Source organism: Triturus cristatus, chromosome 9, assembly GCF_964204655.1.
Source record: "Triturus cristatus chromosome 9, aTriCri1.1, whole genome shotgun sequence".
NCBI lineage: Eukaryota > Metazoa > Chordata > Amphibia > Caudata > Salamandridae > Triturus > Triturus cristatus.
The window spans coordinates 21,519,382-21,546,471 of record NC_140592.1 but is presented as its reverse complement, the minus strand read 5'-3'; the positions used below and the strand labels follow the sequence as shown (position 1 = coordinate 21,546,471).

General features: G+C 44.9%; 1 protein-coding gene across 4 annotated transcripts in view; it reads right to left on the bottom strand.

The window, feature by feature from the left end:
• The window catches only part of MTMR14 (myotubularin related protein 14), a 182,080-nt gene that overhangs the window by 94,404 nt on the left and 60,586 nt on the right, over positions 1-27,090 (bottom strand). For all 4 annotated transcript variants that reach the window (XM_085624263.1, XM_085624264.1, XM_085624267.1 and 1 more), the window contains exons 10-13: positions 26,467-26,533; positions 11,198-11,283; positions 10,224-10,300; positions 9,782-9,818 (exon numbers count right to left, since the gene is read on the bottom strand). In XM_085624263.1, the coding sequence (XP_085480389.1) occupies positions 9,782-9,818; positions 10,224-10,300; positions 11,198-11,283; positions 26,467-26,533 (267 nt within the window). The remainder of the gene's footprint in view (positions 1-9,781; positions 9,819-10,223; positions 10,301-11,197; positions 11,284-26,466; positions 26,534-27,090) is intronic.

Genomic DNA, 27,090 nt, shown 5'->3' with positions numbered 1-27,090 from the left:
CCAGGTCGGTGGTGAGCAGTGACATCCATACTGAGCCCTGGGAGGCGAGAGGAAGCATTGATGTTGCGCAACAAATCTGCACCGACGGTTGAGGACGCGCTGGGCTCAATGGGGACACCCACCCCACATCATGGGCCACTGTTTCAATTTTATGTTCCAGTGCCTTTTTAGTGTCTTTGATAGCTACCAGGATAATCGCCGTGTGGGATTTTAGCCATTTCTCTGCTGCTGGCAGTGCTATGGCTAAAATCCCACACGGCGATTATCCTAGTAGCTATCAAAGACACTAAAAAGGCACTGGAACATAAAATTGAAACAGTGGCCCATGATGTGAACCTCCTTAGAGAAGACCACAGGAAATCGGTCGACAGAGTGACGGAGAAGAAACAGACTCTGGCACAAATGCGACAGACTGTAGTGGAACATTGCGCTCTCATTTCGAAGCTAGAAAAAGAACTGTCAGAGCTGTAAGGGAAGATCAATGATGCGGAGGGCTGCTACCGAAGGAACAAAGTCAGGGTGGTGGGCCTCCCAGAGAGAGTAGAAGGCCAGTCAATGGAGCGTATTTTGGAGGATCGGCTAGAGACAGTGGCCCTGGAAGGAAGATCATCCAAATGGTTCACGATGGAGAGAGCTCACTGGGTGCCGAGCAGAGCACCACTGCCAGGGTTTCCTCCCAGGGCAGTGGCGGCAGGACTCCTGCACTACAAAAACAGATGAGATCCTGCAAAGGGAGAGAACACATGGACCCTGGGAGGTAGAGGGGGCTACGGTTAAGATCTGTCCAGACTACACCACTATGGTACAGAAACAAATACTTTCATGGCTGTTAAGAGGCAGCTCAAAAACGTAGACATACAGTTTGTATTGCTTTTTCCAGCTAGACTCCGCATCACCTTGGGGTAGCGAAGTACATTTCTACTCCACACCAGCAGAGACATGGGAGTGGCTGGAACACACAGGATACTCCCCACCCCAAGGGGGAGCAGGAAGAGCCATATGCCATCATACTGGAAGGAAGCCCAGCGACACCACAGCCCGTGGAGGAAGAGGTCCCGGACACCAACCAGGGATAAGGTAGAAACTGGAAAAGCAAAAATGGTGGAGGCGCTGCAGCGGCTGCTGAGCAAGCACTTGGGCACTAGGAGGGAAGCCCTACAGGGCAACGTGAAGGACACGAGTGAAGAGAAAACACAGACTGGAGCCTCAGAAGGAGAACTGTCACCACCAGTAGTAATGTCAATGACTTCAGGGTAAATAATTTGAAGCCCGAGGCACAGGCCGCCTCTTCCACCTCCTTGGATAAGAGAACTGAAAGATGCGTAGATTAAGAGTCAGTAAGGGTCTGTATTATGCCTCACAGAACCCGCCTTGCTGCCATGGTCTCCAGAACTTTGGCAAACAAGGGGGTTTAAAACAGGTTTGGATTTGTCAGTGTCAAGGACATCCCATGAATTGAGGGAGGGAGGGGCAGCCAGTTGTAAAAATGTTGCACGGTAAGGTACGGTGAGGTGGGAGTTGGGGGAAACGGATGGGGAGGTCACCAAGTTTGAAGCGGGCTGGCATGAGGGGCGGCTTAAACAATACCAGAAGGAAAGGACACACATATGTTAATGTTGACATGAAATGTTAATGGGTCGGGCAATAAAATTAAGCATAAGCTGGTGGCAAAGGCCCTCTCATGATACTCCACGGATGTGAAATTCCTGCAAGAGACATACGAGAGGGAATCACACACCAGCACTAGGACAAGGACAAGGTAAATAAGGTGGTGGGGCATGCAGGATTTACCAGGGGGTACCAAAGGGTTGGCACAATTGGTCAAAAAAAATCCCTTAAACGGACTGTGACTAAACTGTGGATAGAAAGCCTGGGACACCATGTAGTAGTCCTGGGGGACTGGGAGGGTGAAATGTTAGCGAGGATTAATGTATAGGTCCCTCCAGGGCTCCAGATGGAAACTATTCAAGTACTGAGCAACATTATAGCAGAGCTCCTGCAAGACACAAACCTCATGGGGGTGGCTTTAATATGATCATGGGGGCGGCTTTAATATGATCATGGATCCAACAGCTGGACCAGACAATTTTGGCCAGTAAAGCAAGCCCACGGAGGGAAACTGGAAAGAAACATCAGGGAAATGGGTTTGGTGGATAGCCAAGATAGGGAAGGGTACACCCATTACATGGGTGCGCATAACACATTCCCGAATAGACTAATTTCTACACACAAACCTTGATGCTCCCTAGATTGACAGAGGTGCCCTTTAAGAAGAGAGGAGAGAGGATATCGAACTACTTCCCATTAGAAATTACTTTGAGCACCACGCGATCGAGAGGTGCGGGGGAGTGGCGGGTGGCAGCTTGGTAGCTTTCTTCCTTCACAGAGGTGTCATGAATCACTAGAGGCACAGATGTACACTTCTCAGAAAACGGGGTAGCACAGCCACCTGGTGGGAGTAAGTGGTGATACAGTAAGGGGGGGAAATCATTTCAGGAGAGGTGGGGTACAAACTGAAAGGGAAGCGAGACTGCTTGGTACTGGAGAGAGATATCAGACTCTTCAGGACCATATCCCAACCGAAGAACGGAGTCCGCAGTTGGTGCACAAACAGGAAGAATACCATGGCGTGACGACCAATGAGGTGAGACAGATGTGCTTAGCTAGACAGAGGAGGTTATATGAAGTAGGCAACAAGGAGGGCAAGCTCTTGGAATGACTAGCAGCGAGAGAAATCGAGAGATCGCAAATTACCGAGTTAGTGGGCCTGAAGGCGGACAGGGTGCTGGGCAGTGAGAACATAGCCAGGGTCATGGCAGGATACTTATGGGAATTTTACTCTGGGAATCCAATAAGCCAGGAACCACAGATGAGGAAATTTGTCAGGGATTGCCCTTGTAAAAAACTATAGAAAGGGAAGGTACTGGGGCTTGAATAGGACCTGATGGAAGGCGATATTCGAATGGTCGCAGCTGCAAACCAGGAAGTCCTTGGGACCAAATAGACTCCTGGTGGAGCGCCGAGACGATTATCCACCGAAATAGTCCTCCCCTACACTAAAATGTATGTAGAAGTGCATGAGAAAGGGGAACTCCTACAAGACTTGAGAATGTAAACAGTGGTTCATATCCTAAAGCTGGGGAAACCTTCGGACCGATGGGATTCCAACAGGCCCATCTCCTTAACACTGATGTTAACATCCTAGCCAAGGCTTTAATGAATAGATTGAGAAGAGCGATTCTGGACTTGGTTCACCCTGACCAAAATGGGTTTATACCCCAGAGACCTCCTAGAAGCAGTATTTGGAGATTTCAGAACATTATTGGGCAGATAAGAAGGTAGAGGTACCGCTGGTGGTGGCCTCCCTAGACGCCGATAAGGCCTTTGACTCAGTGGAGTAGTCCTATCGGTTTGCAGTCCTAGATAAAATGGGGTTTGGGCTGAAACTTTTTGCCTGCATCCGTCGGCTCGAAACGAAGCCTAGAGTACGGGTTAAGGTGAATGTGGTCCTCTCCCCAAATTTCTCAATTAGGGGAGGAACGTAACAGGCCTGCCTGCAGTAGTGCAAGCTATTTGCGTTGCTGCTGGCGCTGGAACCGCTAGCTGAGTAGGTGTGAATCGATGCGCAGACTAAAGGTGGGACAAACCCCCTACTTCTTGACGTTCCCAATGGGTGCTTGGCGAACGGGAAGCAACCTTTCCATGCCACTCAGGGTTGAAAGGGGACATTTTAGATATCTGGAAATATGAATATCTAGAGACGAGGTTGTCCAATATGAGGAATATCTTGCACCACTGCTCCAGAGACTGGGAGCACTGCCTCTATCCTTTGTGTTTAACATGGTGGCTTTGACCCGCTTCACATATATATATTACAGAATATCCTATTCCACATTCCCAAGGTGTTTTTTTTTTAAGGCACTCGACACATTGGTGCTAAAGTTGTTGTGGCAGGGAGGTGCTCTGAGGATAGCGCTAACCACTCTTGAGCACTTCACGTATGACGGAGGCAAAGCACTACCTAATGTTAGGCGTTACTACGAGTCGGCGATGAAATGTGGTCAATAGCGGAGTATGTGGAGGTAAAGGATACGGCTTTTCATTTGAACAGAGCGATGACAGGGGGAAAAGGATACTTACCTGTTCCCTACGGTGGGAAAGTGGCCAAGGATGCCCCCAGCGACGAAGAGGGTTGTTTGCAACTTGGCATGGCCTCAGAGAAATGGGATTGCATAGGCACCTTACCCCGAGGACCCCACTGTAGCTAGGCACACAATTGCGTGGCTTCTGAAAATGGGACAAGATAAGGATCGGCACACTAGCTGAGGCGTGGGATGCAAATGGGGTGGTACCATCGGAAAATCACAGAGCGGAATAGGAAACGCCGCCCACTCAGCGTTTAAGCACCTCCAACGAAGACATGCACTAAGGACGCATATCACACCGTAAAAGGGCATTATGGAGAACTCCCCTCTGAAGTATAAAGCATTGGCCCATCCAATATTCACCCAAGCGATTTCCCTCATCTATCAAACCCTAATGAGAAATACAGAAGAGGACTTGAACCTCTGAGAATGAGCTGGCAGAGAGATGAGGGAGAACTAGAGGAAGAAGATTGGGAGGATGCACTGCAGTTCAAGACTGGTGGCAATGAAGGCCAATTACAGATCGATACAGCTCAAGATTTTACATAGAGTGTACTATACCGGGGTCCTCTTGCACAACATGGGTAGAGTACCGGATGAAAAGTGTTTGCAGGGATGGGGGCAGAGGCATACATCTCATTATACATTGTGGGATTGCTGGGCACTCTTAATATTGGGTGGGGGTGATCCATAGGTTGGAGGATGATAGAGATTCAGGTGGACCCATGCCCCCCCCCAAGCCCACCCCCCAACTAGTATTGCTGTAGATATGGAATGGATCTGAGGCATCAGCAGCAGCTGCTAGTTAATCGTGGCTAAGAGCGAAGTGGCACGCGAATGGGGCTCCTCAGTTATACCAACAGGAAATAGAAAGGACTATTTGCTCCGCGCAGGAAAAGGTGATTAACAAAGGGGGGGGGTAAATGTCCCCAAAAAATTGCCAAGATTTAGAATGTGTGGGTTAGTGATGGGTAAAGTAATTCAGTCGGTGACCGCTATGGGTGGGTGTGGGATTGAGCAACAGTTTTCTGGGTTGCATAACCATGCTGCAATGTTGTAAAATTTAATAAAATTAAGTTATAAAACTCAAAGAAACAGTGCCAAAAGTGCTCATTTTATCCACCTCATTGGAATGGCAGATTAACCAGGACAGACATCTGTCATCGCACAACGAAGAGTGGATGACAAACAGTTTTCTCAGGCTCAAATAAAACAAAGACGAGCAATTGGGTTGGTTGATCTCAAAATTCACAACTACTTGCACTGGTCTTCATTTGCAGACTACCTACCTAGCCAGCCCATTTTTCTCACAACCCACAGTTAATTGTTTACTCCAACTTCAAGATACATTTCAAGTTTGTGATGAAGGTATTTACCTTCCACCATAAACTGCATCTTCAATGTTTCCCTTATGCACTCTGAACCTCGTCCCACCCTACTAAGCCTGTCAACACAAGGTTCAACAGGCCTAGAGTTGAATACAATGTAAATACAAATGAATAAAAGAGGGAAAAGTGACCAGAAGGCAAGTGGGAGGGCTACGATAATGCTACAGGGCATTGTTCAAGTAAGGGCCAGACAGCCAGATACAACATCGGCCTCTTCTTCCATGCGCCTCCATTTCACAGTCCAAACAGAAAAAGTAAAGCCCTATCTCCTGGCAGCAGGAACTGCGGGGAAGGAAAGACATACTTTGAAGTCCGAAGGGAGTTACAAATTATTAGAGACCTAGGACATATTCGACCCTCTACACAAAGTTGAAGCAACATGAGCAAACTGGACGTGTGTCGCGGTGCCATCTTAAACGTGTTGCATTTAGCTTCGCAGGCATACTGAACGTATTGCTATTTGCATGTACTGGTCAGGTCCATTATGATAACAACAAAGGGACTAAAGAGACTCCCGTGGCACAACCTTTGACATTGAAGGGGAGATCACAAACAGCAAGAACTGCAGCAGGAGGTGGGGAACTAACCAAAGCCAGTCCCCAGAACCAAAGAAAACAAGAGGCAGCAACTCTGGGTCTGGCAGGGAGAGATTCTGCAGATGGGCCATAAATAATTGCCATTTTGAACTCTTACAGGAGAGAACTACTCAGTGACAGGAATAGGACTAAAGAAGAGCACTTAAAAGAATAAATACTAAGAAAAATCACAATAAAATGCTTAAAAACTCAGGAGCTGCAGGTCTACAGATTATCTGGTTTCTCAGAGGGGAGAATGGGTAGCAAGTCCTTCCTAAGGAAGAGAGCGTACGACCTATGAAGTTACACTGCAGGAAGAGAACGGGAAGGTGCAACAATCATGGTGCAGCATAACATAGAAATGCTGTACGAATACTAAGCAACGGCATACCTCCCAAGTAGGTGGGTCGGCTCAAACTAAAAAGTCCTGAAAGGACCCAGCGGGCAAAATGTAAGTCTTGACGGACCAGATTGTCAAGGGAGTGTGTACGTACATTGATGCCCATTCAGCTGCCAGACGGATTTCCAGGCTAGGGAGTCCACATGGCAATGCAGGGGTATTCTATTCCCCTGGTGGAGTGAGCCACAGACCTTCTAAAGGCTGCTTTTTAGCCAATGTGCAGCAAATTTAATTGAGAGGATGATTTATTGAGAGATGGTGTTTTTCTGCTCAGCCTTGCCCTTCTTTGCCCCACAGAGCACTACAAAGAGGAGATTATGTTATAATATATTGATGTGTACAGCAAACTAATCACCAGAAGGGGGATGCAGTGCTTGGGCAGGTGTGTGGGCTTCTGGCCCCCCAGGGTGCTTATACGAACAGCCAGGCCTTCAGCTTCTTGCAGACCTCAAGAAGCAAGGAGGAGGATCGGATGTGTTGAGGGCGGTCGTTCCATGTCTTGGGTGCGATGTAGGAGAATGAGCGGCCTCTAGTATGGCTGTTGTGGATGCGGGGTATGCGCGAGGGTGAGGCAGAGCGTAGGAGTCTGATGTGTTGAGGGAGGTCGTTCCATGTCTTGGGTGTGATGTAGGAGAATGAGCGGCCTCTAGTATGGCTGTTGTGGATGCGGGGAATGTGCGAGGGGGAGGCAGAGAGTAGAAGTCTGATGGGTTGGTGAAAGTGTATGCTGCTGTTCAGGTATTCATTGTCCACCTGATGTTCTTTGGCCCGATCAATATAAAAAATACGAGTGCCCTCTTAGGATCGAAATGACAGGTTAGCTAGAACCAGATGCAGGATAGGACATCTTCACCTAAAACACTCCTATGGAGAGCCTCACTGTTCATGCCTTTCCTACCCGGTTTAATTTAATAGATTTGTACATAATGCTGGCAACGGAAGCCAAATTCCAAATCTCCAAAGTTATGCTGAAAATACAGAGTGGTGCTCAACTTAACCAAAGCAGAAGGAAATGCCACAACAAAAGCAGGTTTTTGATGCGATCACAAAACTGGATAGATGGGATGTGATCAGCTTCATTCAAAACAAGGAAAAGCTCCTTGCAATTGGCCACTGTAGATAGGAAAGTAGATAAGGAAAAACCTTTTCCTGTATTAAAGAGGGAGAGAGTGTGATAGTCTAAAAATAAGGAGAAGCCCCTCTGATATTAAGAAATGTATAGACAAATTATTCCATTTATACCCCACCTGGAACTAATGAAGTGCATTAAATCACTGAGCAGGTACCAAAGGGACACACATCACTAGAGCCACAGCTCACACAAAATGTGGCTACTGGAATTCCCTACAGACAAGGATCTAACAATCAAACATAAGGAATTTGCAGGTTCGAGAACACAGTACCACGACAGACATACTGCCAAGAAATCAGGTCTCCAAGGTTATGTGAGCGATTCGCTGACTGCTAGTTTATGACTGAATTCAGTTCAATTTGCTAACCACATTCATAAAACATGATGGAGAGACTGCAGGAACAGAAGCAGAAAGCAAGCCAAGGTCAACAGGGAAGATGTTCAGGTGGGTGGGAGAGATTGGGGGGGGTGGGTCACAGGTAAAGGGGGGGAATCCCTAAAAAGGGTCAGCAAGTCAAATGACTTGCAGGAAGGCCTGTGATCCTATGCAAAACTCTGCCCTTATAGACAGGTCCTCAGACCTCACCTTCACCCCCACCCCTCATATTTTAGGAGCTTTGAGGTCTCTGGTCAAAACAGGATAAGTAGAATTAATGCATGTGTTCATTCCGACAGCGGCTAAGGTACCACCTAAGAAAATAGGTGAAATATATGAATTTATGTGAATATGTGCAAGGGTTTCGGAGAGATGCATACGCTGAAAAGGAGGGTTTTAGGAGAGACCTAGTCAAGGTAGACTGAAGCCACATCCACCTCGAACAAGGGAAATCCGACCAAAACATTTGAATGTGATGGTTTAATTATGGGAGTCTCTAAAACAGCCAGAGTGAATTTAGTAGTAAAACCAATAAAAATGTAGTTTAAGAATGAAATGGAAAAGCAAAACAGAAAAATGGTAGGACAATGGAGGTAAAGTCACTGCAAAGGGCGATGGAGGACAGGAAGTGGGAAAGTAATGTTAGTTTACTAGAATTCCACTGCTAGCTAAGTAAAGGTTTGTTAGTGAACAACAATAGACAACAGATTTTACTTCCCTTTTCTCGGATATCGCACCTCAAACAAGGACCCATTCAAAGATTATTTGCATTTCATGAGCAAAGGGGGAAAAAAGCGGAGCTGGGTTGCTGTGAAACATCTCATACACAATCCTGAAGGGAAAGAGCAGTCAAACAGGAATTCCTGCTGTACTATTTAGAGAAGCAACAACTCAGAGGTGTTTTTATTGTAGCTTATCTAGTTATTCATTTAGAACCCTTGTGATAAGCTGCTGCAATGACACTCAACAAGTCAAGAAAAATTGAAACGGTTGATGACATCCTGCATCTTAACCTCTTATTTTCAAAACAAGGTAAAATCTACTGGCTCCCAGAGGAGTCTACGGTAAAGAGTTTGTCGCCCAATGTGAGAATTAATAAAAACAACTATTGCACAAAAGTTGGGATTTTGGCACCAACCTAGAACTCTGTTCTAAACTCCCTCAACTCAGATTTGCGTTTGTAAATGTCCACAATCATTTTGAAATTAAAACCAAATACTAATCTTTTCAAATTGGTATCCTGCATTAGGCCAGCATCTTTAACTGAAGATTTCACTATACGAAAGCAATTTGCCAGCACCCTCAACTGGGGACTGAGCTATCGAAGAGCAATTTTTATATCTTACACCCCAGCAGTTCCACACTAGATGAAATATAGAACAATGTAATGTATATCGTACGAGTGATCATGCAAGAACATATGGATGATCACTGGATCTATTAAGTATTTAACTTCATCAAAACTGTTGCATTTAAATTCTGAAGAAAGAAACCATAAATTGAATAGTTAATGGAAAATATTTGCTTGGCAATGCTCAGATCCATGCTCAGCACATGGATGTAATTGGATACAATTAAAGACTAGGCAGAGTGCTGACATGAGCAAGTTATACACAGAGAAATAACTCATCTAGTGCAGGGAATAAGGTAATTTACCATTGCATGAACATGAGGCCCTGGTGGAAGACAGCAGTTTTCATAGAAGGGATTCAGTTCACAATTACAATAATTTGTTTGAAGCATAAGGTCAGAGAATACAACTTACCTCTTCACCTTTGACAAGTCTATCGCAGAGCATGTGTCTGCAAGGCAAGAAAAAAATATTATATATCCAGAATAGGCTATTTAGGCCTCATGATGGGGGAGACTCTCAAAAGGGGTCATTCCACATTTGTTTCTTTCACTCGTGTCCCTTTTCTCTCCCGCTTACCCCCACCCCAATTGTTTCTTGTGTTTGAAAGAGCCTAAAATGTACACATCTTTTTTTTTAATAAAATATCCTCCAACATAAAGTGAACACACACACACCTTTACTCTGTCCCAGCCTCACCAAGCTCCTGCATCACCACCTGAAGACAGACTGGGCCCCAATCCAAACTTGGATTCCCTGGATTACTTCAGTGGAACAACCAGAAAGATGTAAAAGCACTTCCTCCATACCCTTTACCCTACCAGCGGTCCCCAAAGTGGCCTAGTGCAGTACATACCCGAAGAAAAACCAGTCATAGGCCACCGTCAGGTAAAGAATCTCAGCAGGCTCCAAGGACACATGGACCATCCCATCCTGCAGAACAAAAAATGAGCCAGAGTTTTTTTTTTGTTTTTTTGCAGAGGCGAGAAGGAGAGGTCCAAGTACTGGCAGTCCATTACATCAAAAACAGCTCCATACAATTTCTAAACATCACAGAATGAGTTTTTCAAGATGGGAAAGAACCCAAAGACAGCATTCCTATCAATGCCAGGAGACATGGAAGAAAATGGATCTCTCGAAAGATGCTCGTAGACGGGCACTGAGAGAGACATCATCAAGAGGGGACCTTCTTAGAAGCCACCTTTATGCACATCCAAACTAGAAGGCGTTCCATCAAAAACAAGGTTATGCTCCAAGAACTCATTTGAAGCCATCATGATACTACCTCAAACTCCCAGAACGCTTTACTCATTAAAGGTTTGTTAATTTCAGTTTCTTTCAGCTATTTTTGTTTTAGGAACAAAACTGGCGGAAAAGCTCTTATATAGAAGGTTGGATTAGGATTGCTGCTTCATTGCACAAGAGGCAGACAAAGTAACCCATAGTCTAAAAAAACAGAATACAAACAGAATTGCTTTAACTTTAATAAAGACTAGACCTGTTGCATTTTTAATGCTGGTTAATTATGAAAAGCACTTTAAGGATCTTTTAAGAGACCTATTCTCTTGTCTCACTTAAATGTCCCTGAAAGGAATTAGTCGTTCCTCTCTGGATCTTTCAGCAGGTTGAGAGTTTCGACTCTTGCAGACATTTAGGGAGTATTTAGACGTTCTTTCACTTTATACTTTTAAGCAGTATTGAACACTGGATTGGAACAATGTTCGACTGCTTTCTTTACTTTTATGTGAAGCGTTAAGGTGTTCGCACAAGTGCTCAACAGAATCCACCCAACCCCCACATGCAGTTCAAAACCACAGGCCAAATACTTACAGCCCAGAGAGAAAGACGCAACAGGGAGATGAAGAGAGGGGTTCGGTCCCAGCCGGAAATGCAGTGCACCAATAAACCACTGTTATCTGAATCAGAAAGAGAAGAAATACAAGCCTCTTTATGGTGGATTCACAAGAACATAAAAAAATGACGTGGAAGGTTTGTCCAGTGAGGGGCAGACTGGGGGCACGACTGTAAAAAGCACTGGTGGGGATTTCCTTTTCACAGGTCAGCTCAGACAGCAACCAGCGAGGTTTCAGGGGTTACCCAATGCTTTGTACTGTTAATGACAGAGTTCTGCACATGAACATCAATAGCCACTCGGAGATACAGGAAGCAGGGGTGTAGGAAGCAGACAGTCCAGCATAGCACTTCCCCCAAGTATTGATGGATACTTACTAATTCTGCTGCGTTAATCCCATCTTTTATGTTCTTGAACTCAACAGCCCAAATTGATATCACACCAGTTATACCAAAGATTGTTGTACAAACAAACTTCCCATTACTCAAGCCTCCATACCTCAGCTTACAACAGAGACTGAGGTGGTGTGCAAGGAAGGTACAAGGACAAAGGCCTATAAAAACCCATTTCTGCTAGGTAAGGCATCCACGATCATGTATACACTCGGTAGAGCTATCACAAGAACACAAAATGATTTATTTCAACAAGACAAGTCAGTAGCACTAAAAAGCATTCAAAAACTACTCTTAAACACATTATACACATCACCAATCAAGTGTGGCTGGCAAAGACTACTCAAATCTCCAGTACAACAGTAAATGCATGGAAGCGTAGGGTGATGTGCCAGCTACAAGAATCACTTGGACTCAAACATCACCTTACATGACAGACTAGGAAGGGGACATAGACCACAACACCAAACATTAAGAAAGACCTTCTTTCCTCCTTTGGTGCTGGTCATCCAGAAATCCTTCTCACTCCACTTCTTTAGGGCCTAAAATACACTAGCCCACAGACTGCTACTGGAACTTCCAGGAACGCTGGCAAACCTCACTGGTGCTAAAATCAAACAGCAGATTAGAGCTGGCTCCCACTATTCTCTGGATAAACTCGTGACATTTGGTGTCCCAAGAATCATCATGGGCTACGCTTCTGCTGAACATCCACACAAGACCATGCAAAAAGGAGGACCCAAACTAGACTACAACCGAAAGAATTACTTTCCCAAGTCTTGAAAGATACTCAATAACACGAAAAAATAATTCTGATCACATTCCATTTACAAAATGTGGGTGGCTTCATCCAAATTAAGTCAAGAAGTGATCACCACACTACACTCCCTGCTGTCAACCTGAAATGCATTAAACCATATGGTTCCTGGGAACCCGAATCTGTAATTTACAGAGCCCATACCTGAGGAGTCATCCCACCCTGCAATAATTCAGAAGAAAGTGGACTCTTAGCCTCTTCAAAAAGGTTTTTGCCTCCCACATCAAGCATGGTCTCCAAATGTCAATCGACTTCACTCCTCTGCCCCCCCCTCCTCGCCCTACTCTCTCCTCAGTTTTTAAAGATGGAACTAATGACACTCAACTAGCCAGGATTGCAAATTTCTTTAATGTCACAAATACTCGGTGCTAAACAAAAACAAAATGAATAAGTAAGTGATAAACTTAAAGATACCTATCAAGAGTGCATGAAGTGTGCCTAGTCGCAAATATGTACCATTATGCAATTAGTGAGAGGAATATAACTTTTAGTTCTTAAGAAAGTATGTGACTTCATAAATTCCAATGGAGGTCGCCTATACAATAATCAATTAAAACTTTCTATCTGCATCTTTACATTGGATGCTGTGGACAGTCAAGCCAACTGAGAAATTCCTACATATCCTATATTTTAAAATATTTACATTTAGTGTGCAGTTGTGCTTCTTGACGCCATGTCATCTCTGTACTTTCGGTCTGGTCAGTACTCTATTGTTCACACGAGACCTCACCACCAGCGATCACCAATCCTGTGTGGATTGGTCAAGCGAAATGAACAGAGTGCTCACAAGCAGCAGGCACAGAGCCAGGGAGCAAGTTATCTTGCTGAGGGGCAAACTGCAGGCGAAACCAGGATCAAAAGTCACACCAGGGACTGCCAGCGCAGATCCTTCTCAGGCCGCACCAGGAAATTTCTGTTCTTCCAGTCCCAGCTCCTTGCAGTCCCCATTTTGTAATCAGTTTCTCCTTTACGCAAAGCTACCACAAACATCACTCTTCAGCAGTCAGTCAGCCCCTTCTGTCAAAGAAGTCTCAAGGCAGTTCATCGCAGTAGGTTGCAGAAATTCCAGGATCATGTTTCACAACCTGCTCGTCCACCAGTTCCAAGGGACTGGAAAGTGATAAATTCTTGTGGGGCCTGGTCTTCCTGGTCTTGAACCTAGAAAAGGTGAGTTGGTAGTCAGCGACCCCTTCAACTTTGGAGCAAAAAACAAAAAAGCGCATCGGTATCCAGTTCCTGGGTACTGGTTGATGAGACATCACCGCATCAGTTAGGACCACATTTCCCCATCGCTCAGAGCCTCCCAGTTGAAGCTAGGATTCAACTGAAGGTGGAATGCTTAACACCCAGAGCCTTAGACAATCCAGGACCAAAATACATGACATATTGGATCAAGTTATCAGGAGGCGGAAGAGACTCTAGAAATGTTAAATCTCGCTTACTTGAACCAGCCAGATTTAAAGAAAAGAAAAAAAAAAAAAAAAAAAAGGAAACAGCCACACCTTTGCCGGATCTGCTCCAAAAATATGGAACTCCCTATCAACAAGAGCAACTACCTCATTCTGGCTCTTCAAGAACGAAGTGAAAGCCTTACGACAAGAAAAAAGTGTCATAAGAGAACTTTATTTTAAACGGTCATACACACTATTAAATATTGTGCACTATTGTTTTCTGCCTCGCTTTTGAAACTCTAGATACATAAACTCTTTTGAAACTCTCATGCCTTCTATCTGATATTGTATACAACTGTTTTATACCTTGCTCTTCGAACTCTAAATACAAGCACATCTTAAGAGATATAGGTCTTTACTGTACTAAAAGCAGCATTTTCTTTGGCCAGCGCTCGGATACTAGAATGGTCGTGTTTGCGCTTTATAAAACACTACATACATAAAGATAAATATAAATGGCACCTAAGCACATTATATCAAGTTGTATAGTCCACTGGCCAGGTTTCAGTAAGTTCCTGATTTTTTCATATTCCTCCCAGACTGGTGAAGCTAGTGTTTGTCTTCTAGAGTTAGGAGGAAGGCGGCAGTTTGACAGAAGAGACCCAAAACAAAAGCGCCAATTATTTTTACAAAAAATAAAGAGGCAGATGCTTCCTCATTCAGCTACTTCCTAATATATTTAGTGTCACAGCTCTGGGATAGAATGGACAAACAGGACAGGGACTGTCTCTTCAACTCAGTGATCTTTTGTCTTTTACCCGTCACAGCTAGCATGGGCCAAAACAAAGGGCATCGGGATTATTTTGGAAGAGCCTTGCAATTCAAATTGATCTCTGGCAGGTTGTTTCCATGCTCCATTTTAGGCATCACTCATGCAAGAAATCAAAAGGGGTTCCTAAGCAACCAGTCAAGTACTGAACACACTTCTTACTACACATACAGAAGGCAATAATACATGTGGTCTCCATGTCCAACACAGGCTGAGCAAAGGACGAGGCTGTAGGGAAGCAATACCATAGACCATGTTAGTCTCCACCATCCTGCACATGTACAGAAAAAATTAACTGGGAAAAATGCTTGTAACAAAATAGGAACCATATGCCATTTGTTTTGCCAAATGAAGAAAATATGCCAAGGTATTGAAAATCAGGCTACAGGGTCTTACAGAGACTCATAAATCAACGTTTTATATATTCCACAAGAAATGGCTTGACAGACAACTTAAAGAAAAAACAAAAATTATGGAAGTTAGCAGGAAAATAAAGAAGTAGTATAAATGGCATTTAGGAAACAACCAGGTGGAGCAGATAACCACGTATAAATATCTGGGGATTCATTTTGATCGGGCGGCCTTTAAACCACATAACATGGCTCTCAAAAGAAAGGCTACTTCCTTAACTCCGGCTTTTTACAAATAACTCTAGAAGGTCCCAGTTAGGCACCATTACTGAAAGTGATTTCAAAAAGGCTGTTATCAGCAATTTCATATGGTAGTGAAGTCCTCCGTGGTAGGGATGCAGCTCTCCTAAACGTGATCCTCTCCAAAGTATTTAGATCACTTTTCCATCTACCTCTGAAAGCATCGCCAGCCTAAATAAGACTGGAATTTGTTTTCACTAACCAAACAATAGCAAGGATGGGGAAATACGTGGAAACGTGGAATAGAATAAGAACTGCCTCCAAAAATCATCTGTGTAAAGCCTTGTGGCAGGAGTTGCAATGGAACGAGAAAACTCCGGCCAACACACACAGAAATAAATGAATTAGGTATTCAATCAGTATGGGCAAAATCTCTTCCGCACTCTGCTTATAAAAAATGTATTAACAAGATAAAGAAAGTATCTGTTTTAAAGGATAAGGAGAAAATAGCCATTACAGCCCACGCCTGGTCAGTAATTAATTAATACAAAAACCTTAAAATCCAACCTTATTTAGAATCTGGCTGGTCCAGAAAATTGAAAATCGACTTTATGAACTACCGTTTCGGCAAAACCGGAGGCGAAGAAAATGAATGGACTAAAGCATCTACAAGAACATCCTGCAGACTTTGCAATAATGGGGTTAAGAATATTGTCCACATTGTCTATGTATGTCCAGGATTGATAAAAGAAAAACACTTCTTTGAAAACTTTAATGACCAGGGAACTCGCACCTGCAGGCAAGCTTTCACTGCATGCTTGCAATCCACAGATTCAAAGGTCAGCTGTCGATATACAAATTTTTTATATCTGGCTGGGAAAAAGTTATTTTAAAAAATAGCATAAATCCCCTTCATGCAGGAATCCAACTAATGGCATTTGAATAAACTTAAGGTTATCCCTCTAATGATTTCTTTTGCATTATGCACTCTTTCTGGTACTATAATGATGTTGATATAACTTGTCACTTACTAATAAAGTGATCTTTTGAAATTAACATTTTAACCAATCTGCCTTTTTTTTTTATGGTTTTGTTTTTTAAATAGTAGGTTTCTGTTTTTAACTCCTGTTAGTGAGATGGTCTTGTATGTTATGGTTTTAATTAACTATGCAATAAACTAAATTCAATTTGGGGTTGAGGGAGCAACAAGGAGAGAGTGTTCGGCTTTTGGGAAAAAAAAAATTATTTTAAACGATGCCTGTAATGTTTGGAACTAAAATGGAATTAAAATATTGAAATCATAAAGTAATTCAAAAACAAGCAATATAGTTTTGATGTAGTTTGTCCTACTGTTTAAATATTGCAGGTTTTTTTCTCCATTTTAAATGATGAAAATAGCACAAAAAAGACAGCAAACACAGATAAAGGATTACAAAGGTTGGGAGAGTGGTAATAGTTTGCTCTTAAAAGGCAGAAAAAAAAAATGTACAGCAGTGATTGGAGTGGCTGAAGCGAGGGATGGTGAATTTCGTTACACAGAGGTCAAGAAGAATAGTGTTAGTATGGCATTATACCTCGAAAGCAAAGAATATGAAGGTACCTCCCACTCCCGAGCGTTTGTACTTCCAATTAGGATTAATGAGGATCCACCCTACCTAGCCAGGTCATTTCTGACAATGAGTTCCTTTCTAAGTGGGTCTGATGTGATTGGAAAGTTATTGGGGGGAGGTGGATTTGTTCAGTGAAAAAAAAAAATAAAGATCGAGAAATTTTAAAGGCGTGTAATGCACCTGCAACACAGACAACTTACAACCACACTGGTGGCAACTATATGGTATCTAGGCCAGGTGCACTATTACACAAAAGAGGGACAAACACAATGTGTCAGACGAAGAAGAAAACAAACATTTCCTGGAAGACGTGAAAGTAGGGAGTCAAACTAACATGCAATGCTACTTTAGAAAGAAAGGAAAGACATGCAAATGTGGACCAGATCAAAAAAAGCAATAATCAAATGCTGCTACCCATCCAAAGCCCAGCAACCCACTCAGTCCACTGCCTCCATTATTCTATGCATCCAAGGCCTGCAGGTCCATATGCCTGTCCACTAGCTGAACAGCCACTTCAGTCATAAAGGAAAGGAGGATGCTACAAACAGTATTATGGTGGAGCCCTCTCAGAGATGAAATGTAAGATGTTTTACCATTACCAGGGTCACTCACCGTAGATAGATCATTTAAACAATTAGTCAATTTAGAGTGGATCTTAAATACACAACCTGAAACCTGAGCAGTAAGGTGTGATGAGGCAAGGATAAAAACAGACAAACAAGTTACTTCCCTTCGGTAATGCCTTATCTGATAAAAACTATTTAGCCGAAGATTCCTAAACATAGAATAATCCCCAGGTGTCAGACTGGATCCGGAAATTGTTTTGTGAGCAGCGCCCCAGTGAGCCAGTAGGTGGCGTCATTCAGCTCTGCGTGGCAGCATCTGCAATGGAAGTGACATGCACAGTGCCTATATAGATGCCACCCCAGCGTGCTAACGTCAGTTTCTTTACGTGACTTTCCACGCTAGGAGTGGTAAGCCATGAAGAACATTGACCACTGGTGTGTATCGCTTACTCTGAAACTTGTTCACAGAGCAGGGAGGATGGATGGGTTGGTAAAGAATCTGCAGCTAGACAGTCTCTACCAGATAAGGAGACACCAAAGGTAAGCAACATGTTAATCTGTTAGAGACTTCTAGCTGCAGACTCCTTACCTTAGAATAGACACTCAAGCAATCCCAGAGGTGGGATAGCAACACTGATTTATACAAGAAAATCCTGTAGGACAAAAAGGGAAAAATGCTGGTCTCGTTGGACCTGACTATCCAAGCAGTACTGCTTCATACAAATGTGCAGGGAGGCCCACGTTTCTGCCCGACAGAACAGGTACTCTGCGAATTAACGCAGTGGTCGCAGCCTTGGCTCTGGTGGAGCGAGCATGCAATCCTTTAGGAGGCTGCTTTTTAGCCAATGCATAGCAGACCACTATCCAACCTGAGATGGTCCGCTTCTGCACCGCCTTCCCCTTTTGGGGCTCTGATGTACCCCCAAACAGTTGGTCATACACCTGAATTCTTTTGTGCAGTCAAGATAGACCGACAATGCTCCTTTTGGGCCCAGCTGATGTAGTCTCTCCTCTTCTTTAGAGAGCTTATATAAAAATTAAAACAAAAAGGTAGGCAGTGTGGTGGACAGGCCTACATGAAAGAAGTTGCCTCATTTGGCAGAAAGGATGCTCTATCCAAAGGACCAGTTTGTCTGGATAGAGAGTGAGCTCCGGCAGCTGAAATGACAAGGCCTGCAGCTAACTGACCCTCTGGGCAGATGTTAGCATCACTTGGAAGGCCGTTTTGATGGCAAGGAGCCAGCTGTGTAATAGCTCGAAAGGAACACGCATGACAAATGCAAGGACTAAATTAAGGTCGCACTGTAGCATAATGAAGGGTGAAGGTGGAACATGTGTTAGAGACCTTTCAAAACCTATGTACAATAGAGGACTTGAAAAGGGGAGGTTGATCTGGCAACTACAGAAATGCCAAGATGGCAGAACGATAACCTTTCAAAGTGCCAAAGGCAGAGCCCCCAGGGCTAAGAAACAAATAAACAAAAGAACCTGAGAAAGGGGCACAGGAAGAGGATCAACTGGTTAGTCTTTACCCCATGCCACAAACTTGCTCCAACAGCAGGCGTATACAGTTTGGGTGGAGCGGCGCCTGGTTGATAAGATAACATGGCAGACTTCGGGCAGAAGGACGAAAACGGTCAACTGCTGCTGCTTATTCTCCACACATGAAGGCAAAGTGTTTTCCGGTTCGGGAGCAGAACCCGGTCCTGTTGCTGCCACAAAAGATCCTCCTGAAGAGCCAACCTGGTCAAAGGACCCGTGCTCATGCTCAACAGATCGTGATACCAGACTATCGATGCCCAATCCAGAGCAACAAGAATTACTTGGGCCTGTTAGTTTCTGATCTTCTTGAGAACTCTGGGAGATGGTATTTGCAGAAGGTGAACAGGAGGCCTGTGCCCCACTAGAGACCAAATGCGTCTCCAAGCTAGAGCGGCCTTGGAAACTCCATCACGCAAGACTGCAGACATTGCAAACAGATCCAACCAAAGCCCCCCCATTCTTGAAAAAGACACTGCGCCATCTTCAGATAGATTCTCCATTCGTGATCCGCTAAGCATCACTGGCCAAGTTCGTTCACACTAGTATTCAAAGGGTCCGCCAGGTGTTGAACCACCAGGCATATGCCCTGACATTCCAGCCATGTGCAAAGGCGCAGAGCCGCTTGGCAAAGGGTCCACGATCCCACCAGACATGGCTGTTGCAATTCTGTAGGAAAGTGGCTAGTTAGGCCTCACTGTGCAATAATCTCACAATGCTCGCAATAGGCCCTTTGCATCCACAATAATAAACCCCTAGCTCACTCTTGGTAGTGTCAGAGAGCAGGCAGGCTTTACTAGAGGAACATGTGTTAAGCATTTCAGAGAACCAACATGGACGATAAGTAACTGAAATGACTCGAAAGAAAGCCAACACAAATCTATATACAACAGTATCCATAAGAGCCTTTCATACGAATAATATATTTTTAAAAAAAAGAACAATGGTGCCTGTGGAAAAAGTAAAACAGGAACAATAATACTTATAATGGCATTTGTTAAGCACAATGGTGATAATCAGGGAGAAGATGTACAAGCTCAGAAGAAACACTCAAAAAGCCCAGCAAGTAAAATGCTGTGTGTTATTTATGAAGAAAAATCCCTCAACAATAGAAAGGAAGAAGTGTACGGTGTCCCAAGTGACAGCAGAACCTATATATACACAATTGACAGGTAGTGACATACATTAAGGTTTCCAAAAAACAAAAAAACGACCATCTAATCAATTCACAGTAGTCATTTACAGCCTCCTGTAACAATGACGGCGGCGGAGTACATTGGTTTGTTTCACAAGCAAGTTGATGGCGTTTCGACCTCTTAGGGTAGGAGGTGTCATCAGGACCTAGCAATAAGGGACACCTGGGTATAAAATGGTATTCTGTCAGAGCGGTGAGGTGTACACCCATAAGGAAGTGACTCAATTGAGTTAGGGGAGGAAATTTTACTTGCATGGGGCCCAGCCGGGCACCCTGTATGTAGGAGGTGATCGGACAGTCTGTGCAGCGTGCATCCAATTAAACGTCTTATATTAAATAAGATATATAATATGTACCCTGGTTCCTCGTGAGTAGGGTGACCCTCATCTCTGCTGAATGTTTCAGACGAATAAGGCACTGGCTTCATCATGGGAAGTCCGCCCCAGTCTGCGCCGGATGACGCTGTGTCTGAGTTGGGCAGGAGACAAAAGACTCACAAAAACTTGACAAAAAGTCAGATAAAGAAAAATAAAAAGACAGAAGGGTAAGTAGGTAGGTCTCCAGATCGGCACGAACTACTGCGGAAAGAAAAGAACTGATGTCAGCGCACTGGTGTGGTGCCTATATAGGCTATGCACATCACTTCCGGTGTGGAGGACGCCACATGGAGCAGAATGACACCGCCTACAGGCGCGCAGGGGTACTGCTCATAGAAAAAAAAAAATATATCCACGGATCGAGTCCGACGCCTTGAGTTTACTCTACGGTAAGGAATCTGCGGCTAGAAGTCTCTAGCAGATACATGCAATGGTGAGCGATTCTTACAAGCTGATATTTAAGACAGCATTTGATAAAAGAAACGGAGTGTCCTGGAGCTCCAGGACACTCCTCGGCCCCATTCTTAAGCATGCCAAATTAGATACAGCTAACTCACTATAAGTAATTCTGTGACTAACCATTGCCAAGTTATGTGCACTACAAATGGCTTGGTCGAATAACAAGCCTAGGGCAGCGTTTAATGTCTAACACTGCAGCAACATGCCCCAATGTGGGAAGATGAAAGTTCCAAACTGGAGAGTAAATGGACACATACCAACATGCAGTAATTTACAGGACAACTTGAACAGGTCAGGTAAAGAGTTATGAAAGTTAGGGTCAGTAATATTTGGAGCTTATAAAGAAGATCAGCATTATTGGGGGCTTACTCCTCTGTACAAATAGGGAGGGGTGCAGCTGGGGCAGAAGACCAATGTTGTCGCTTTTGGGCACATGAGATGTGAAGTACAATTGTCTGTTCTTTGCAGGTGACATCAACTTCATGTAGCCCCTAAGATTGACATCAGTAGACAAAATTAACTACACGTCCAACTAGGGAAAATATTCAGTCACAGCACTGCCCTTTTGGTTTTGGATTCTAGGGCACGGTCATAGTCAAGGAGGCCATGCAGGTCAAGGGTCTCTTACAACCTGCACGAGGACAGGCCCGCACTACCACAAGTAAGAAGTCTGACTGATCGAATTGGAGTGAAATCCAAAGCCAATCGCCATGCAGCTTCCAGTCAGCCCAACGATAATGCACTTACTGCAAACTTGATGCCATTTGTTACAGAGTATGGGAGTGCAGAGCCACCCTGAACAAGAAGACAACAGACTCCTGCCAAGGGATGCTCAAGTAGCACCTGCAGTCATCTCAAGTCCTTGCAAGAATTTCAACAGCCACTAGAGCTGGCAGAATGCAAGAGTTGAGGTCGCATCAGATCACCTAATTGACTTAATTCTGTAGAGGGAACGTTAGAGACAATCTCATTATACATACAGCCATGACTGCCTGTCTCTGCCACCCCTTTCTGACAAGAATGGTGTCTATACCTGGCATCTCATGGTGGAATCCCAATACTCCTTTGCTTAGACTACCACCAATACAGCACTCGCATTTCACAAGGCATCTGCTGCCATAGTTATTTCCCGACTCATGAAGTAGTTTCATAAATTCAAACATGGTTATGTACTACTTTCATAACTGTTGCTGTCGGAGTCTGATTAACAAGGTATACATCAAATATCTTTGCCCTTTTGAACGGTCTAACCTTTTGGCATCAACGTGCCTAACATTTATTTGGCACCTGATGCCCATCAGTCCTGGCGTGGGTCAGGCTCTCTCAGTAGATAGAGAAGATATTTGCATATTTTATCAGTGTCCCTCAATAAGGGTCTGTAAAACACGTGGATCATTTGTCAATTTCTTTGCAAAAATAGTTCTGTTATAGAGAGTGACAACAGTTTTGTAACTTTTGCTCAGATTGATATTGCTTGATCCTCAGATTGTGCAATTTTTATTTAGATATCGCAGCCACAGGTTAAGAAACATTTAATCTTTTCACATGATGTCAGGGTAGGGATGGGCAGGGGTTGATGGGTGTGCCACTTTGTGCCAATGAGTTACACCAATCCAACAGGAATATATGCAGACAGTAAATGGTCTTGTGTGGATGAGAGGTTTAGGTGAGGTCCAACCTCACCTAACCCTTCATCTACACAAGATTCTACCCGAGCCCATAGTTCCCGATAAGGTTTCAGCAACCTGTGAAAGAAAGACCAAGGACGCTATACTGTACACTTCCTTCGCAGACGCCATTGTTAATTATGCAGGAAGTTTGTCCTACTCCTGGTACAATGTGCAATTAGTCCTTCGGACAGACTCACAATGGCCGATACACAGTGCCCCCGATGAATGGCTCCATCCTCGGACACGGTTTTGTAGATGAAGACTAGGGAGTTCCTACTAAGCCCAAGGACAGTCTCAGACAAGAAAGGGCAGCAGATCGAAGACAGGATAACACACTCCAGTCCATAATAGATCTTCCATATGATCAGCAGATAGGGTGGGAGTGGGAAGGATGAAGGTCACAGCACAAGGCACATGCGGTGCTAGCCATCCTAGCTGTTATAAGAATCAAAAAGAGGTTCCATATCACCACAATGCAGAGGCGGTGCCCGAATATTGGTATAGTCAACAGGATGGTAAAAGCACAGTGGCAGTGTCTGCAGGGATTCATGTTGTGGCGGCGACTGTAAGGGGCATCTGAAGCACTTTTAAAAACATATCACTGAACTGATATCTGCACTGTTTTTATACCGGACTGGAAATAATAATTAATTTAAGAGCTACTCACGGTCTCAATGACTGCTCAATTCCACCCGCCCTGGTCCATTGCGGCGTTTGAGTGTCGAATGAATGGAGGGCAGGATAAGGAGGTGGACCACTTCCGGTCTGGGCTGCAGTTAGCGGTCTAGTGTGGAGGCGGGAGGGCACTACATAAGGTGCATGCCTGAAGGGACGCACAGCGGCGAAAAGCAGACAGTGGCAGTGTCCGCAGGGACACGTGCTGTGGCGGTAACTGTAAGGGGCATCTGAAGCGCACTACATAAGGCGCAAGCCTGAATGGCCGCGCAGCAGGCGCGTCAACAATTGGCCTACTCCAGGAAAGAACTTATGAAACTAAAAAATACACCACACACACCGACCTTCCCAGACTCACTAGTAGAAAATCTCTGCTTAAATAAGCTGCTAGTGGACACCAGAGACCCACCGAGGAGTGGTATGCTGGGTGATAGGGCTACAGATTCGGGGTTAGAGGCACCCTTTGTCCTAAAGACCGCTCTTCTGAACACCCGGTCTCTCCAAAAGCACAATTTAGAGATTTTTACATTACTCCAGGAAAAGGAGCTTGGCCTCCTCGCACTAACGGAGACCTGGTTAGAGGAATCCTCTGGTCCCGCTATAGTGGCCTCCCTCCCCCAGAAGACATCTTAATGTATAATCGGCAGGGGAACAAGAGCGTGGGCGGAGTTGCAGTTTGCAGCCGCAGGTCACTTACTACCGAGAAAATAATTGAGGACAGCCTGGATGGGGCAGAGGGACTCTGGAGATTAAGATCGGGCTTAAATCATCTTGCCTGATAGTGGTAGTGGTAGTGGTATACCCCCCACCCCCACCCACTTCTGGGTTAAGGGTAGCCTTGGATATGGTGGCTCCCACGCAAAGGGAAAGGGTAACAAACAGTCGGAAGGGTGCCCCCTGGTACACGTAAGAACTTAGAGGTGAAAAACAGGTTCTCCATCAATGCGAAAGGCACTGGCGGAAATCATACGACCTAGAATCCCAGGAGAAGTATAAAACAACATTATCCCTCTACAAAAAATCAATCATTAGATCCAAATCTGTGTACTATGAAGTTAGGCCACAAATATTCAGATAGAGACCTTCAACGTACGGAGTTGAGTCGCACAAAAGAACAAAGGACGGTCGCTAACCAAGCGGACTGTGAAAAGGTACAGGACTTCTTCCTAGCCAAGGTCAAAAACCATCAATACTGAAATAGGGGGCAGGGGGTAATGCAGGTTTTGCCTATCAGTGGTGGACCTGCCAGAGTTTCTAGACGCTTCTCTCTCAACCTTCCTGGCACTCGACTCAAATGGTCTAGCCCACATTGTGGCCAAAGTAAAATCCGGGTCACCTGAAGATCCCTGCCCCCCTATGGTGTTCAAAAGAGCTATTCCGGCAGTAGAGTCAGAAGTGCTATCCCTAATAAATCTCTCCTTAACTACAGGGAAGGTACCTCAAAAATTTAAAGAAGCCATGGTGATCCCACTGCCGAAAAAAGCTGGGGCAGACGTGAACAATTTGAAAAACTTTCGACCAATCTCTCAGATGCCTTTCTTGGCCAAAGTTCTAGAGCAACATGTGCTCAGAGCCCTCTCGTCCTTCTTGGAAGAACATCTGCTGTTACACACACGACAAGCAGGATTCAGGGCACACAACAGCACTGAGTTGGTGATGCTCTCGGTGCTGGATGAATTGAGGCTAGCAGCTGACAAGAAGATTCCCTCAGCACTGATCTTATTAGATCTCTCAGCCGCATTTGACACGGTGGACCATGCACAGCTGCTGGCCCGTGTCCGACGGCTGGGAGTCACCGGGACGGTACTCCAGTGGATTACCTCCTTCCTGGAAAAATCGGTCTCAAAAAGTCCAGCTAGGAGAATGTGGGTCCAGGCAGGGTGCTCCGCGTTGGGGGGGGGGGGGGGTCCCACAAGGCTCCGCGTTATCCCCCTTGCTATTCAATATTTACCTCCAGCCGTTGGTTGAAGCACTGGTAAAAACTAGACTGTCAGGTGTTCAACTACGCTGATGACACCCAGTTAATTGTAAGAGTTGATAACTGTCCCCAAGCACAGCTCAACATCCAGAATATCCTCCGGCTCACCATGAACTGGATGACCTCTAACTCACTGAAGGTAAACCCGGATAAGACAAATGTGCTGGCTCCAACTACAGATGTCTCACCCTGGCCAAACCTCTTCTGGCCCAAAGAGCTCCGCACCACCCAAACACCAGTGCCAGCCGTAAAGAGCCTGGGCATCAAACTGGACACTAAACTAACCTTAAACAATCAGGTATCAGATATAGTGGGAAGCTGCACTGGTCTGACGCAGCAACTCCGCAAGTTCGGGACCCTGCTGTCATTCTCTACTATGTGTACCGTCGTGACGGCCCGAATTCTGTCACGTCTGGACTACGGCAATACAGTATACACAGGGCTCCCGGACAAACTCCTGGGGAAACTTCAGGTGGTTTTAAATAATGCGGCAAGGCTGATTCTTAAACTACCAAGAAGAGCACATGCTACCCCCCTGCTAAAACTGCTACACTGGCACCCTATCAAGCAGAGGGTCAGGTTCAAGGGTCTGCACACTGCGCATAAAGCACAGCATGGAGCTGCGTCCAAATATATCAAGGATCACCTGAAGCCCCATGTGCCTGGAAGCTACTTCCGGTCAGCGGAGGCTAGCCTGTTGACCTGCCCGCGCTTTAACAGAGCTACATCGGGGGAAAGGGGGGGGAAGAGGATCAGGCTCCCAGGTGTGATTCTCCAGATCTGGGAAAGGCTCCCGAACAATATGCACAGGGAAACCACGCTACTCCCATTTAGGAAGAAACTAAAAACCATCCTGTTTACTGAGGCATTTGGTTAAATCCACCTACTGTGCGCTGTATATCCTCGGGGCCAGGGACCCCTGGCTCATGGTCCACAATGCAAGCGCCTAGAGACCTTCAGTGATTGGCGCTCTATAAATATAATCCATCATTCACATTATCATAATATTAACATTAACATGGCAAAAACACGGCTGCAACTGCCTCAACTCTCCTTTGTGACAAGCACTAGAGCTTGTTGAGGCGAGTCCACCACAAACCATCAACAGAAGGAAAGATCAAGCTCTGAGTGCATGAACAAACGAGGGGAAAGGACTCACCATCGCCATTCATGATGTGGATCAGCAGCTTCAGGTAGTTCTGCGTCTGTTTCACCAAGTCCCATGACTAAAAGGAAACAATGTTAGATCAGCGCAAAGTGGCAGCACAGTAACCCATTAACATACCCTTTGGTCAATTTTAGGCTCCCTAGATTTGTATATGGGTATGGGTATGGCCATCATGATGACCAACAAGATTTCATGAGGTGGTTCATCCCCATTGAGCAGAAGAAAAGGGCCTCTTCTGGACCTTTGGTGAGGCATCATGCAGGACTTGGAGGTCCGCTACAGCAGATATCCTCAAGACTCAAAGGTCTGAGTGAACAACCTGCCCCTCAAGACATCCCACAGGCTCGCTGGTCAGTGGATTAGACCCATAATTCCCTCAACTCTGAGAACTCCCCAGGACTTTCACCATTTTATCATTATTAGGACTGTTACTACTGTCCTTTTCTTTCTCACTTATTGATTCTCTTTGGTCTAGGTCTTTACTTTGCCCTGAATTTTGCAATCATTTCCAAAGTAGAATATCGTAATACATCTTTACTAAAAACACGCTATAAAGTCAAATACAAATATAAACCTGTACAGACCACGCCCACAGACGCAAAGTATACCTATGAC